General features: G+C 41.7%; 2 protein-coding genes across 2 annotated transcripts; both read right to left on the bottom strand.

The window, feature by feature from the left end:
- Window positions 1-7,706: 7,706 nt before the first annotated feature.
- On the bottom strand, window positions 7,707-10,157 carry LOC133933099 (uncharacterized). The gene is made up of 7 exons (XM_062380063.1): window positions 9,971-10,157; window positions 9,390-9,534; window positions 8,942-9,055; window positions 8,708-8,852; window positions 8,289-8,437; window positions 8,052-8,191; window positions 7,707-7,961 (listed from the first exon to the last, which is right to left on the bottom strand). The coding sequence occupies exons 1-7, from the start codon at window positions 10,113-10,115 to the stop codon at window positions 7,795-7,797; spliced, it is 1,005 nt and encodes a 334-aa protein (XP_062236047.1). The 5' UTR covers window positions 10,116-10,157; the 3' UTR covers window positions 7,707-7,794.
- A 989-nt stretch (window positions 10,158-11,146) lies between these two features.
- On the bottom strand, window positions 11,147-13,542 carry LOC133933046 (uncharacterized). Its single transcript, XM_062380000.1, has 7 exons — window positions 13,437-13,542; window positions 13,271-13,343; window positions 12,812-12,925; window positions 12,588-12,732; window positions 11,590-11,822; window positions 11,381-11,514; window positions 11,147-11,289 (listed from the first exon to the last, which is right to left on the bottom strand). Exons 1-7 carry the CDS (start codon window positions 13,540-13,542, stop codon window positions 11,147-11,149), a joined length of 948 nt encoding a protein of 315 aa, XP_062235984.1.
- Window positions 13,543-13,695: the final 153 nt, after the last annotated feature.

Here is a 13,695-nt window from a genome sequence, read left to right as displayed (position 1 = left end):
ATTTGTCCATGACCTGAGTTTTCCTCTAACTCTACCGTGAGATTATATAATATAATTTTGATTAAACACGTTATGAAAAGAGACTTCACATAAAGGGATTTCATTGTGTCTCTTAATCTTTTGCAGTTTATTTTTATGATCATTATTAAAATGTTCTACTCGTCGACTTGTTTTTTCTCTGAGCTTGAGCATCGTGACTTATATCAGACTCCCCTCGATCCACAGGTTTGCTCTTTATTTCCTCTGTTAAGATGCCGATGATTACACTTTCATTCCAGCCTCTGAAAACGTTGGGATGCTTTTCAGGTGTAATTGAACAATCATCTCTATCAAAATTGCTCTGACCCCCGCGTAGTACCATGAACTCTCCGAGAGAGTGGGAAGACTGTGTTACTGGAATTTAAAAATGCTGTAAGTGACAGAATGAGGCTCCTGTTTTCAGTGTCAGGCTGTGTATGATGTGTTGTTGACAGCATTTCTGTCGGTAAACAAACCACGACTCCTCACACAAGCTAAACTGACTCTGACGTTTTCAAGGGCAAAAAAAGTGTTTTTAAATGTTGTCTTGCCCTCGCGCTCTGAACTGAAATCTGTCAATTCAAATGTGGAACTCTAAAATATGTAGAGCAGAAAGGATTCTCTTGTCTCTCTGTTGAGTTTTGAAATGCAGATGACACCCTGCGTCTCATTGTCACCTTTTACAGAGACGACACGTTGATTGTGAAGCATTTTTGATTGTTCCACATTTCTCATTGTCTCGAATAAGTATTGTCAAAGCGTCTCAACTGCACAATTGCCCTTATTGCAATAATCTCCTTTGTATTTGTCACCTTAAAGTGCCATTGAAGCTTCAAACTAGCAGATTGGAATAGGAGCTCCTAGCTATTTCCCCACTTTTAATGTTGAAATGATTCCATCCAGACTGAACGTTTAACCCAACTCCTGTCAGCGAATACCTCAAATAATTACCACCCTTTGGAATAATTGAAAAGGAATAACCTACACATACAACAAAGGCTAATTTGATCGTTTTAATTTAATTATTCTTCACCAGGAATTCATAATTGAAATAGTTAATGAACTGTTGAAGTCTGCTTAACTGGAAATTGTCTAATTTCACATCTGACGCCTCAAGTGATCCCCCGGCTCATCTTTGAGGTGGATAGCCGGAGGTGTTGCCCTAAAAACAATAAGGAAATTAATAAAGCACTCAAGGTCGTACGCTGGGAAAGTCTGAGCGGAGCCATCCGTCTACTGCTCCCAGGGACCGGCCAAGGTAAAACAGGCTGACGCTTCATATTTCTTTAAAATATAGATATTAGCATATTCAAGTGGAGCAATGAGGAAGTGTTGCTTTGAATCGTAATAACTCGTCGCATGTTGCTCCGCTGCAGCTAGGAGACGAGATGTACGTGGCGTTGACTGAATATATAGATTGACGACATGACAGCTCCCCCAAACGTGAAGCCAAATCATTGTGAGAGCCCCCTGGTGGCTAGCTGCATTATAGGCGTTACAAAAGACAATACACAAAAGCAGCAGTTTTAAAGACACGCAAAACGTGCCGACCATCTTTATATACAGTTTATATATGTGTCGTTTTACAGCCGTGAGTTTTCCTTGGTTTCATGTGTCTGGTCTTTAAACCTCCTCACACCTCAGTCTATGAAGATTAAATAGTGCCGTGAAGCTAAAGAGCTCAGTGGCCGTCCCGATAATAACACACACACACATCCTTACACACACAAAGAGACATACACACATCATTACACACTCCCCCCCCCCAGCCCCCTGCATCTCATGCCCCATCAGACGGCAGCCAGAGCATCGGGAACACTTGCTCGACGGAATGAAGGGCCCTTTAATCTGTAATTTGCTGCAATCAGAGACCCTGGACCTTTGGGGTCCAATGAGTCAGATACTTGAAACTGAGCCCCTGCCAGACACCATTCAACGAGGGTATACTGTCCTACTTTCTGTGTCTGAGCTCCTTCAGTTGTCCTGTTGGTATAAAGGCTTAATATGAAGTCACCAGTGGCACGTCCAATTGAGAAAGGTGATCCTGTCTTCCTCCAGAGTCCAACACGGGGACTGTGGCTGAAGTGTTGATCCTAAAGATGACTAGACGTCTGCAGTTACACCACCCACTCCTTCCGTTTCTGTCAGACCTGGTTAACGTGACATAAAAGGAAACTTCAAACTACAGATGCCACTGCTTATGCAAAGTGATATTCACCATATTCCTCAGCTCATAAACAGATTCCACTTCCTTCCAGCCGTACTGATATTTCCCTTGATACCTAAATTAATTTGTATCATGTATAAACCTGTTGAGGTGATCAGTGGAAATACAGTTTTACTTACACCTGGAGTAACAAGATCAGATCAGGGAGAAAAATTATCTTAATTCTCATTTTGGAAATGCAGTGTCAAGTTCTCAGGCAGCAAAGAGAGAACATGGAAGCCACTTAGCTTATTTTGGTTATAATTTTTTAGTGATCATGGGAATGGAGCCACAGTATCGAGGTCCTGCTGATATGCGTGTGTCCTTTCTTTGCAATTTGGTTAATGTCCCATCCACTAACAAGGAGGAGGCCAGCCACCAGGGGGAAGACAAGATGATGTGGCTTCACTTTTAGGGAGCTGTCATGTCATCTGTCTGTGATTAATATCTTATCGGGTGACATGTGTTTGTTAGCAGTTGTATCCAGTACCGTCTTTTATCATATTTTAGCTCTGTTTAGGTCTCCACACAATTCAGATGATGTGTTTATGGACTTCGTCATATATTATAAATTTCATCCACATAAAACTTTAGACAAAAACTAAAGTTTCAGAATCCTCCTGTAAATCAAACGTAAAAAAAATCTGTGAATTCGAGTCTGAAGACGTTTCATCTGCTCGTAAACATGTCAGTCATATTTCTATCTTTTTAAAGTCACTCACATCCTCCTCCGTAATTACAAGTCCCTTAATTACAGCTGTAAATTAACGTCTTAATCTTTTGATTAACATCAACAAGTTCCTTGTTGGTTTGTCTGTGTCCCAGAAATGTGTTGTACTGACAAAAAAAACGTCCAACTAATTAGTCAGATCTGGTTCTTAAAAAATCATCCGTTTAAATTGGTAATTATTCTACAGATTTCAGTCTTTGGCGTCGACCGTCCTCGTGCCTGGACTGAGTCGAGGTCGGTCTTAAATACGGAATGATAGGAGTTGGGGATTTCTTGCTAATTAGCGCAACTGTGTCATGGGATTAATTAATTCAAAGCATTTACATATATTCTAATTGTCTTGCCGAGCTAATTGGCTTCACTGTGCCGCTGTTGTATTATTTTCGGGGTTGTTGAAGTTTGTTTGCTTCCAGCGAAAGCCGGCATGTCACACTTCAACACGTTGCTGCTGCTGCTGCTGCTGCTGTTGTTTAATATGTTGAAGCAGTAGAATAGAAATTGATTTATTCTAAACTCATTTGTTCGAGTCTCGGTGCAGATCGGAGATGTTCTGTATCTTTTGTATTCAAAGTGGTGCCTTGCCTGTGTTGCTACCCGTGTTGTGTTGAAGTGTTGTTACGTAAGTTGTGAGACTCCTGGAGATAAAATACTTCTGAAAAGTTTGTAAATTTATTATTTAAACTGCAAATAATATTATAACAATACTATAGTAAAAAAATATCCCATTGCATCCCTTATAAATTAAACCTGAGTAATAAGATACAGATTTTTTGTGAGACACATTTTAAATATGATTCCTCACTTTGGTTTATTAACCCACCCACTCTCGAAATAAATCTATTCCTGTCATTAAGACAAAGTCAGTTAATAAGATTTTCCTTCAAATGTTCTGCTCCTTCTAACAATTTCCTCTTTTGTTATTTTTCTATATGAGTCGTGCAAACTGAACCTCTCCGACGACCATCAGCTAATTCATTGGGTTTTCCTCCCTTTAGCCCCGATTGAAATTCGCTTCTGAATTTAATAGAGCATAAAACAAAGACTCTCTTCAACAAAGAACCAAGAAGAAAGAGTCATTGATCTCCACTGATTTCACAAATGAAACAGCAGCTTCCCGGTGACGCTCTTCATCAGGCGTTCTTTCAGTGGAGCTGGTGAAGCATAAAACACACTCGGAGAACCCACAGTGAAATCTGATAACGTAAAGGTCAAAGCGAAGCTGCATTTTAAATCAAAACATTGCAAAAACACAGCAATCGGGGTCACAGATTCATATGTATTTAGTGGGGTTCATTCAAACCTTGTTCTCGTATCGATTGGTACCAGCGCCTCACTGCTCGTTGATTCCCAAAAGGCGGAAGGCCGCTCATTAAAACATTAGGGGCAGTTGATGCTCATCTGTGAAGCCGAGCTTTCAAACTCCGAGTTAATTTAGCTGTACCCTGCGCGGCGAGGGGGCTCGGGTGGGAGGACGAGTTGGCAGGAGATTCCACTTCTTTCTCCAACCCAATCTCTTCCCCTTGCATAATTATATGAATTGAATTAATTGGGGATACACATTTGCATATCTAGGTTATTTCTCTTACGGGGAGAGAAAGGAGTCTTCGGAGAGTACAGAAACAATTACAAGGCTGCCAAGATGGTGAAACACCCCAATTTCTTCCCTCACGTTCGCCATTTGCCCCCCAGGGTTTCACTCCAGGGAGGATTTAGCTCCGGAGGAATGATGTGATAACAACCAAGGTCCAATATGTGCAGGAGTCACCCCCATGAAGCAATTAAATGGACTCTGCTGCCACTTTTTAAAACGTGGCCTCACCTGATATCTTTAAATTACTTTGAACACATGTAGTTATTTGTTATATATGGAACTGGGATGGGGTTTTTTTTGCAAGGGAAGGAATAATAGAAATTAAGTTTGGAAGGAAATTTTGATTGGACCTGGGCAATCTGACACTGGTTAATAAATGGTGTGAGGGAATCTCATTTTCTGCTGCTCGGATTGTTTTTCACCACTTTACTGGAAGATAACTGGAGCTAATCTGGAACAATGCCACATGCTTTAAGTTTGACCTACTGAGCTGATGCATTGTGTTGTGAACTCAACTGGAAGTTACTTCAAACTACACAGCAGAAATAGTTGAAAAGTCCTGGAAACAAAGTTTTACATGAGCTTTCTCCTTCTTTTTAATTTCATTGTTTACTGTAAATACAGTTATTCCCTCTAGAGTCGTTATTATAGACATAGTTATTTAAAGTAGCTTGGACATATCATTTAATTTACATATCTGCATAAAACAGTGATAGTTGAGAAGATGGTGACGTCTTTAATGTTTTAAGTGATTCATGTTTGATTAGAAATAATGATTTGATTATCAGAGTAGTTGCTGATTGATCCTCTAATTGATTAATCTACCAATCGCTTCAACTCTTACTCGTATAACATATTGATTGGTCATCCCTGAGCCTATGAGTCTATTATGTGTGACTATGTCATATATTGAAATGACAGGTCACTTTGAGATAGTCAGGCAGGTTATAGGATCTAAATATTTCTCACAGCTCAGAGAAAATGATCTGATCTGAAAACATGTACATATCGTCTCATAAAGAATAATTAGAGTGAAGCCTCCATCGCTTGTTTTCATCTGTGTTTTCAGTTTCTCTTTTTGTTAGTTTTCAGGATTATGAAAAATCTAACAGACGGATCATCACATAACTGGGTGGAGCGATGTGGTGGAGGTCGGGGAGGAAACTGTCAAACTCTGGTATGAATCCAGATCAAGAGTCGATCCAAGCTTTCTTTTTACTTTTGAATAATTGTGCGACAGATGTGCACTCCACCAAGAGTCATCCTGGTTTTAAAATACAATTTATATAAAAGGAATAGAGAGTCCTTGCACAGCTGTGTTCAGGAACCTTTAGCCCAAGAGACGCGCAGGTTTAATGCCACTGCAGAGGAAGACAGACTTTATTTATTGTGTGAGCTCAATTCAATTCATTTCTTCTTCTATTGTCCCGTCGACAATGAGATTTTGGCAAAACATCCTCAATTCTTCCGCGAGTCTTCTGGCTCGATGAATAATGAAAAGCCTTCCCGCTTCACGAAGGGAGCTTTTGTTTGTTTAGATTTTATTTGCCAAGGTTGGAAGGAAAGGTAGAATAGTTCGTTCAAGGCTGAGTCGTACCTCAGGAGGTCGAGCGGGTCGACCGCTAATCAGGTCGGTGGTCCAATCCCGGGGTACTCCGGTCAGTGTCCTTGGGCGAACCCTGACAGCTGTGCTTGCAGTGTGAACGGGGTGTGATATAGCGGAAGTGTTGTGTATAGAGGTGTCTGTGTGTATGTGTTTGTGTGTGTCAAATGTTTTGAGTGGTTCAAAAGACAAGAAAAGCAATTTTTAAATGCATTATGGTTTTAAAACAAACTGTAATTTTTCACTTTTTTTACAGAGTTTCTTTTTGATTTGATCAAAAGTAGTGATTTGGCTCCATTACTGCATGCAGCTCTATGAGTCCTGGCTTTTTCCAATATAGAGTCTAGTGTTCACTCAAACATGCAGATGAAACTAAATTACAGTGAACACATTTGTATAAGTGATTTTCCACCGTGCTCTGAGTTGAACTCTCTCTGCAATGACCCTGAAGGTAATTCAGTCCTGCGTTACCAGAGATAATAACGTTGTGCAGAGTTTTCCTCCAGATGAATTGTCAACGTGCTTTTACGATCGAGGGTCACGGACGTCCACCCACTGAGGCAATTTTTGCGAAATAATGTCTGTTAACACCAAAGTGACACGACAACAACAGCAGGGGAAAGGAAACTAGTGTTTCATAATGTCTGTTTTAAATGAAATCAAGGATTGATGAATATAACCAACCATAAAAACCATTTAGCATCATGCATTCTCTTAATTTGTGCCACACGTGAAGCTCAATTTTCTCAGATGTAGAGCTAAGTGTGTCCCATACAAGGGCTCGTTCATTGCATCCCTGTTGTCACGTGATTTCTTTTTCCTTCCCCCTGCTGCTTTCATTTGATGCTCGCTTGCATTCAGCTCATCGTCCTCATCAAAGGTCGAGCTGCTCCTCTCCACAGCCGACGGGCTTGTTTGATATTCCATTCTTTAAGCCGCATCAAGAAGCAGGCCACTTATGAACGGCGGCGTGTGTGAGAGTCTCGGCTGCATCACGTCACACACACACAGACACACACACAGGGAGAGAGGGAGTGTGTCAGGAACTTTAGTTGTCCATCATGTTAGAAGATGACATTAATTCTAATGGGAGAAATAAGTGTTTATTTTAATCCTCTTCCTGGTGCATTATGGATTTCAGTTTCCTGCATTAGGGTTTAAAATTTGCATCAGAAAATACTCAATATGAGCCACACTGGATAATGTACTTTATGTTTGTTTAGGTTGTTTAGGATTCTTTTTAAGTGATGACATTCAGTTTTAAGTACGCATTTAAGTATAAAGCATATAATAAATAGTATATATGCATGACTATAGTAACAGTATGATCAATACAAATTAAAAGGCAAGCATAATTTAAGTGTTTTTCCATATATACTGATTTTTTCGTTGGATTTAATTTATTATCACTTGGACAACTGCGCCATCTTCCGGTGCAGCACAGCTCTTCTTTGTCTGATCACATTCTCAGTGTGAAGTGAGTGTTTGCTGCCCCCTTTTGGTCATCAATGTACAGTGCACAGTCTGACCAGTGGATAAAAGGAATAAATGTCCACACTTTGAGACACATTCATTTTATTTCATTGTGTTCTTGTTGTTGTTTTTCATTAGATGAAACCAGACTTTTGCAGAGAGCTGATGTCGGTTCAGACTGTTTGCTTCATGGTGGGGACCACTGGTTTGCACACCGTCACACAGGCCTCAGATTTCCCCCAGGCCTCTGTCGCAGTGGGTTTCCTCGACTTGTCCTCGTACACACACGAGGAGATCAAATGGATGAGACTCAAGATGGTCATCAGGAGCATGACAAACCCTGCAGAGCAACAACTCAGTGTAAACGTCGACAGTAGAACAGACAAATGAGACTATCTGTGCGTTTCAGTTTTCTCTTTAAGGATCTCACCGCAGTAGATTGTGTTTGCAGAGAGGTTGTGGATCCGGTAGCTCCTGGTGAACATTGCACCCAGGCTCAGGATGAGGAGCGGGTAAACGCTGAACGTGTGGCGCAAGTATTTGGTCAACAGGAAGTTCTCCAGGAGGAACCTGAGGGGAGCAAAACCGGCATTTACTTCTCCTACAACCAAAATCTGAAAAAGGTTAATCAGACATTCATACAAGTCTGCAGTGTTTCTGTCCTCACCAGGTTATAGTGCACAAAGTGATCACGGTGAGGACGGCGGTGCTGACCATTGGGTCCGGCAAGGGGACGTTATACTTGAACACTATGCCCAGACCAACCACAGCATCCACGAGAGACCACCAGGCAAACACTGCCAGCCCGTTCTGGGTCTGATGATAAAACACATTCTTAAATACAGAGAAACCTTTAATCCATAAAACTGATGATTGGGAAATGGTCAATTTGACCAAGTATGCAAATAAAATGTCACAATGCCCTTTTTTTTGCCATAATTATAGGTCAGTTGAGAAAGGGGGAGAGTTGGGAAAACATTGTTAATGGCCGCAAGCAGGAATTGAACCTGCGGCTGCTAAAGAGGACCCCCAGCCTTACACCACTGGGGCACCAGCTCCACCAGTGACCATTTGGTTCAGCCTCACCAGGTAGCGTGTCCACAGGATCACACTGGGGTTGTTGATGGCGAGCCAGGGTTTGTGCGTGTCGAGGTTGGAGTAGGACATGTAGAGCATGTAGAAGCTGAGGACGGGGACGATCCATCTGAGGAAAACAACTCCAAAGAAATCGCTGTGGAAAAGAAGCAGCAGCAGTAAACACATGGTCGGACTTAGTCCTCTGTGGATGTGGCTGTGTGTGGAGCACTGAACGTGACTTACTGGCTGTCCCACAGACACATGCTGCACATTCTCACAGTATTTATGATGGTCCACAACAGGTAGAACTCTGGAGGGTGGATTTCAGGATTGCAAGACTGAGGACCGAGGACGTTTCTGCAGAGGAAACAATGGACTTACATTTGGATATTTATAGTTCCGGCAACAACCATTGATTTAGTCTACATTCCATATTTACATTTCTGTATAATAGTTTGCAATAGTGGAACCTGTAGTGGTGTATTTTAAGGGACTTTGGGAGGCCCAATGCAGACAAAAGGGACCCTACAGAGGACCCTACTATGGGATGAATATAAAGCCAAACTGCACTTGTAACCACAGGTGTTTCTAAATCAAGCTGGAAGGATATTTTTAGGGATTTTAACTTTAAATCCTCAGAGAAGCACTTTTTTCCACCTTTTATGAGTTTCAAACCCAATATCCTCGCTACCTTTTGAACAGGCCGACCACAGAGTACACGAGCCACGCAATCGACCAGGAGTCAATCATGATCCAGTAGATGTCGGACCACCTGTCCATGGTCACCTCCAGGGGGAAGGTCTCGGACACATTCCTGGACGAGGTCTCAAACAGAGCTGAGGGCCGAGAGCATAATGATTAATCCCAGAATGGGGTTTATGAGAAATGTCTGTTCAAATACACACTCTCTGTTTTATTTGACGGACTAGTTGTTTTTATATGGCTTTGTTTTATTTGGCTTCCATCCACGGTAACAGCTGGCACACATATCAAGTAACAGGGCAAAGGTCTGTTGGTGAGAAGCACACAATAAAGTCTCTTTTTACGAGTCTTTGCAAACACGCCGGCTCCTGAAAACCTTCTAATCTAAGTATTTAAACATAAATGAAGTCTTTGAAGTAGAAATACAGATTTCAGCGCCATTTAATGTGCATTAAAAATACATCACACACAACAACCTGTCGTCCTCTGATCTAAACCTTCAGGTTCAGTCCTCTCACGCTCTGAGCTCAACCCTCTGATCGGTGGAAGGGTTCAGGTCAGGTCACTCACCGTTGGGCACGTTGCCGTCCCTCGCCAGACTGAAGAAGATGTCAGCGACCACCTGACTGATGGCAGCCAGGACCATGGTGAACCCATGTATCACTACATGGTCCCAGTTTGTCCAAGAGAGGACAGACGTCTTGCACCTCTCCATGGTGTCGGCTCAAGAGACTGCGGGAAGCAACGTTTATCACCACAATCTGATCCGTCTGACTTTGATTCGCTGCATGAACCGTGCTTTATGATTTCACCTTGATCGATTACACATGCACTGTGATTACTGTGATTATGTTACGCAAAGACACAGTGTGTGTGTGTGTCGGTGTGTGTGTGTGTTCTGTTCTGTACTTTATGCAGTAAATTAATGTAATAGAAAGGGGATAAATTCCTGCCGTTCAAAAACAGAACTTTAACATCTTCATCTCTTTCATCTATTCCCAGTCTCTGTCTCACTCACACCTGGTGCTGGTCAGACCACTGGGAGCAATGAGTTCAGTGTCTTGCCCAAAGGACACAATGACACAGGAGCTGGGGGTTGAACCTGTGATACAGAACTGGAACATGTAACAGGCCTAAGTTACAGGCTGAGCCAATCTGTCAATCAACAGATAATAAAATATAATAAAAATATAATAAAAATAACATTATAAATCTTATAATTGACTGATCTTTATGATGTAGCAACAAATCTCTGATGTTAGGATTGATTTAGAGTCTTTGTACTTTTGGTTTGGCAAAATTAACAATTTGAATATTTCCATCTGCATTTGTAAAAAATAAAAAATGATTACCTATAACTTTCTTGCATTACTTACTGAAAAAAGTAGTTTATTTTGAAAGCAAAGGTTCAACTACCTCAGTGTTTATGTCCACGATAGCATGTGGGCCATATAAGTTTAACAATGTCGAGATAAAACCCATCAGTCAAGAAATAATCTTTATTCTCAGAATAAGATTTATCAGCCTGATAATTATATCACTGTTTACATTCTTTCATTAATTTTCTCATTTGTTAAATGTAATTTATTAATTTATATTTGGGAGACTAACATTTAAATTTAAAATGTACAGTTTTTCATTAACTTTCTGAAGCATTTACACATTGATTGTAGTAATAAATGTGGAATGACTTTGCAAACTTTAAAAAAAATACAGCAAACACAAAAAATGCTTCAAAGCTAATATCTATAGAAATATTTTTCTCTGTGTCAAGGCGATCTCTACAGGAGACATACTGGGTCCAGTGTAGAGCGGCCGTTTGTGGTGCCTCCATGTGACCAGAGCGACGCGTGCCACAAACATGACGCAGGAAATAGCCAGGGTCAAAGCTGAGGAAGAAATCAAATATACATTATCAATAAACAGTGCACAGAACAATGAAATGAATCCCAGAGAAGGAAAAAAAGTCTGAATCAGTACCTGTAAAAATGTAAAAGAGGCTTTCAGGGGAGCTGGAGTTGTTCAGGGTGCCGGTCAGCCACAGGATCACCAAGGGGTAGATGGTCACAACGTAACGCACATGCTCATCCAGGTAGAAGTTCTCCAACAGAAACCTGGGACACAAGGAGAAGGGATTTGTTTTCCAGCTGTCAGGTGAGAGACACAACCCAGCAGGGAGTCTGGCTCACCAGGCGAACAGCTGCATGAGGAGCAGCAGCAGCGGCAGCAGAGAACAGCCACAGCTGAAGGTTCCTGTCTGATACTGCAGGTATATCGTCAGGTTGAGTACGGTGGAGAGGCTCCCCCATGTTGCATACACGGCCACACCGTTCTGCACCTGATTCAGCACAAGGATTACGAAAGTTAATGAAGACTTGTGATGTGTTTTCAGTTTTTGTTTTTCTGTGAGGTCTGAAAAGGTCTGAAAAATTCAAAGTTTTGTCATGAGCGGCTAGTCTCCTACATTGCTAACAAAGCAAAAATGTCCTGTCCAATCACTGCAGAGCAAGCCAGCTGGCCAATCAAAGCAGAGTGGGCCCAGTAGGGAGGGGGGGCCTTAAAGAGAAAGGAGCTAAAACCAAGCGTTTCAGATGGAGGCTGAAAAGAGGGGCTTCAGCAATGGGCAGAGGAAAGTTTAAACCTTTTACAAATAAAAACCATGAGCAGAAAATGTTTCCCCTAAGAAATATTTTCATCTAATCTTTTATATTTTTCAATTTTCTTTTGATTGGTTAGGAAATAAAATCTCAGAGGTTGTGTTCAGATGTGAAAACAGCATCTGGAAATGTTCTGATCATGAAGCGTTTCTCCGTTAGTAAAAACCCAGTTTACTGTTCACTCCTTATCCATCACCGGTTCTATTTTGTCAAAATTGAGGCAAAGAGGAACTGGAAACCAATCTCAACACTATGGCCTGACTCTGTTGCTGCTGTAGCTTCCTAATCTCAGACCACAATGGCCTTCTGCACAGATTTTACAGAAGCAGTAGCTCTGAGCGAGCTGGTGAGGATTCGCTCTTCAGATGTTGCTGAAGGAGCCGCCAGAGGCCTTGAAACCACATCAGCAGTGTGCAGTCGGACTTAGCACCGAGGACGTGACTTTAAGGAGTAGCTTGACATCTTCAGAAGAAAACAAGATGAGAGGTAGATAAATATGAAGCTACAATCTGGAAATGGTTTCATTTTACCAATACTCTGAAGAGCCAGAGGTCCACGTTGTGATATTTGTTCAACCAGGCTCCGTAGATCTTCAGTCCATGACAGGAGAAGAAGAGCAGGAGGTAATCGGTGAGCGTCATCAGGGCGGACGTTATCAGCGCCGGCAGCAGTAACCTAAACACAAACAGACTTTTAAGCTACTGTAGAAAAAGCGAAACACGTGTGGTCGACCAAGGTGAACGTGCACACTCACTCTTTGTCAAATAAAAACAGCCACGTGATGTTCAAGCTAATGTTGGCGATCATAGAGACATGGAATCCGTAGGGCAGCAGTGCAGGCGTGGTGTACAACCAGTCGTAAGCATGCCTGTAGGGAGCGGGGATAATATTGTTGGAGGGAGGAGAAACACACCACAGCAGACAATCTGGGGAAATAATGAGTCTTCCTTACAATGCCAGAACAATCTGCAACATGTAAAGAGAGAACGAGTGCACGGAGGAAGACCAAATTGCCTCCAGACGAGGTAAAAGTGATTTCCGGCACATCATAAAACAAGAGGAGGAGGTAAAAGTGTGAAGAAACCGATGGTGTGAAGCAGCTATTAAGAAGGATCATTTATGAAATAATGCAGAATACTACCTTCTGCAGAGTCCTACTACAAAGTATATAAACATGGCAGAAATCCAGACATAGGAGAAATCCCAGACGAACAGAGCCCAGTTAGCCGGAGTGAACAGTGTCACATACTTCAGCGTCACGTCTTCCGTGCTCTGCTGGAAAACACCTGCACCAAAAGAAATACATTGTTATTATCTAGTCCACACTATTTTACTGAGCAAACCTTTCCACCGGTTGAGTTTCTGTGGTAAATATTCACCTGATTCAGCTCCGAATCCTGACATAGAGTTTATAGTGATTGCGGCTAAAAACATGATCAATCCGAGGAACATGAGTACCACGCGGGCCAGGTCGTGGTTTACCATGATGGTCGGAGGGTAAAAGTCCACAGGAGGTTAACTTGGCTCATTAAAAAACAACCCCAAATAGTCTCTGCACTTTGAAAAACTGAATCTATGATTGAAAATGATCTATATTTCTTCTTTCCGTCTCTCCACAACAAATCCAGTCCGGTGTCT

The sequence above is a fragment of the Platichthys flesus genome, chromosome 21 (genome assembly GCF_949316205.1).
Source record: "Platichthys flesus chromosome 21, fPlaFle2.1, whole genome shotgun sequence".
In the NCBI taxonomy this organism is placed as follows: domain Eukaryota; kingdom Metazoa; phylum Chordata; class Actinopteri; order Pleuronectiformes; family Pleuronectidae; genus Platichthys; species Platichthys flesus.
The sequence above is the reverse complement of the archived record's forward strand: the minus strand, read 5'-3'. Positions and strand labels throughout refer to the sequence as shown.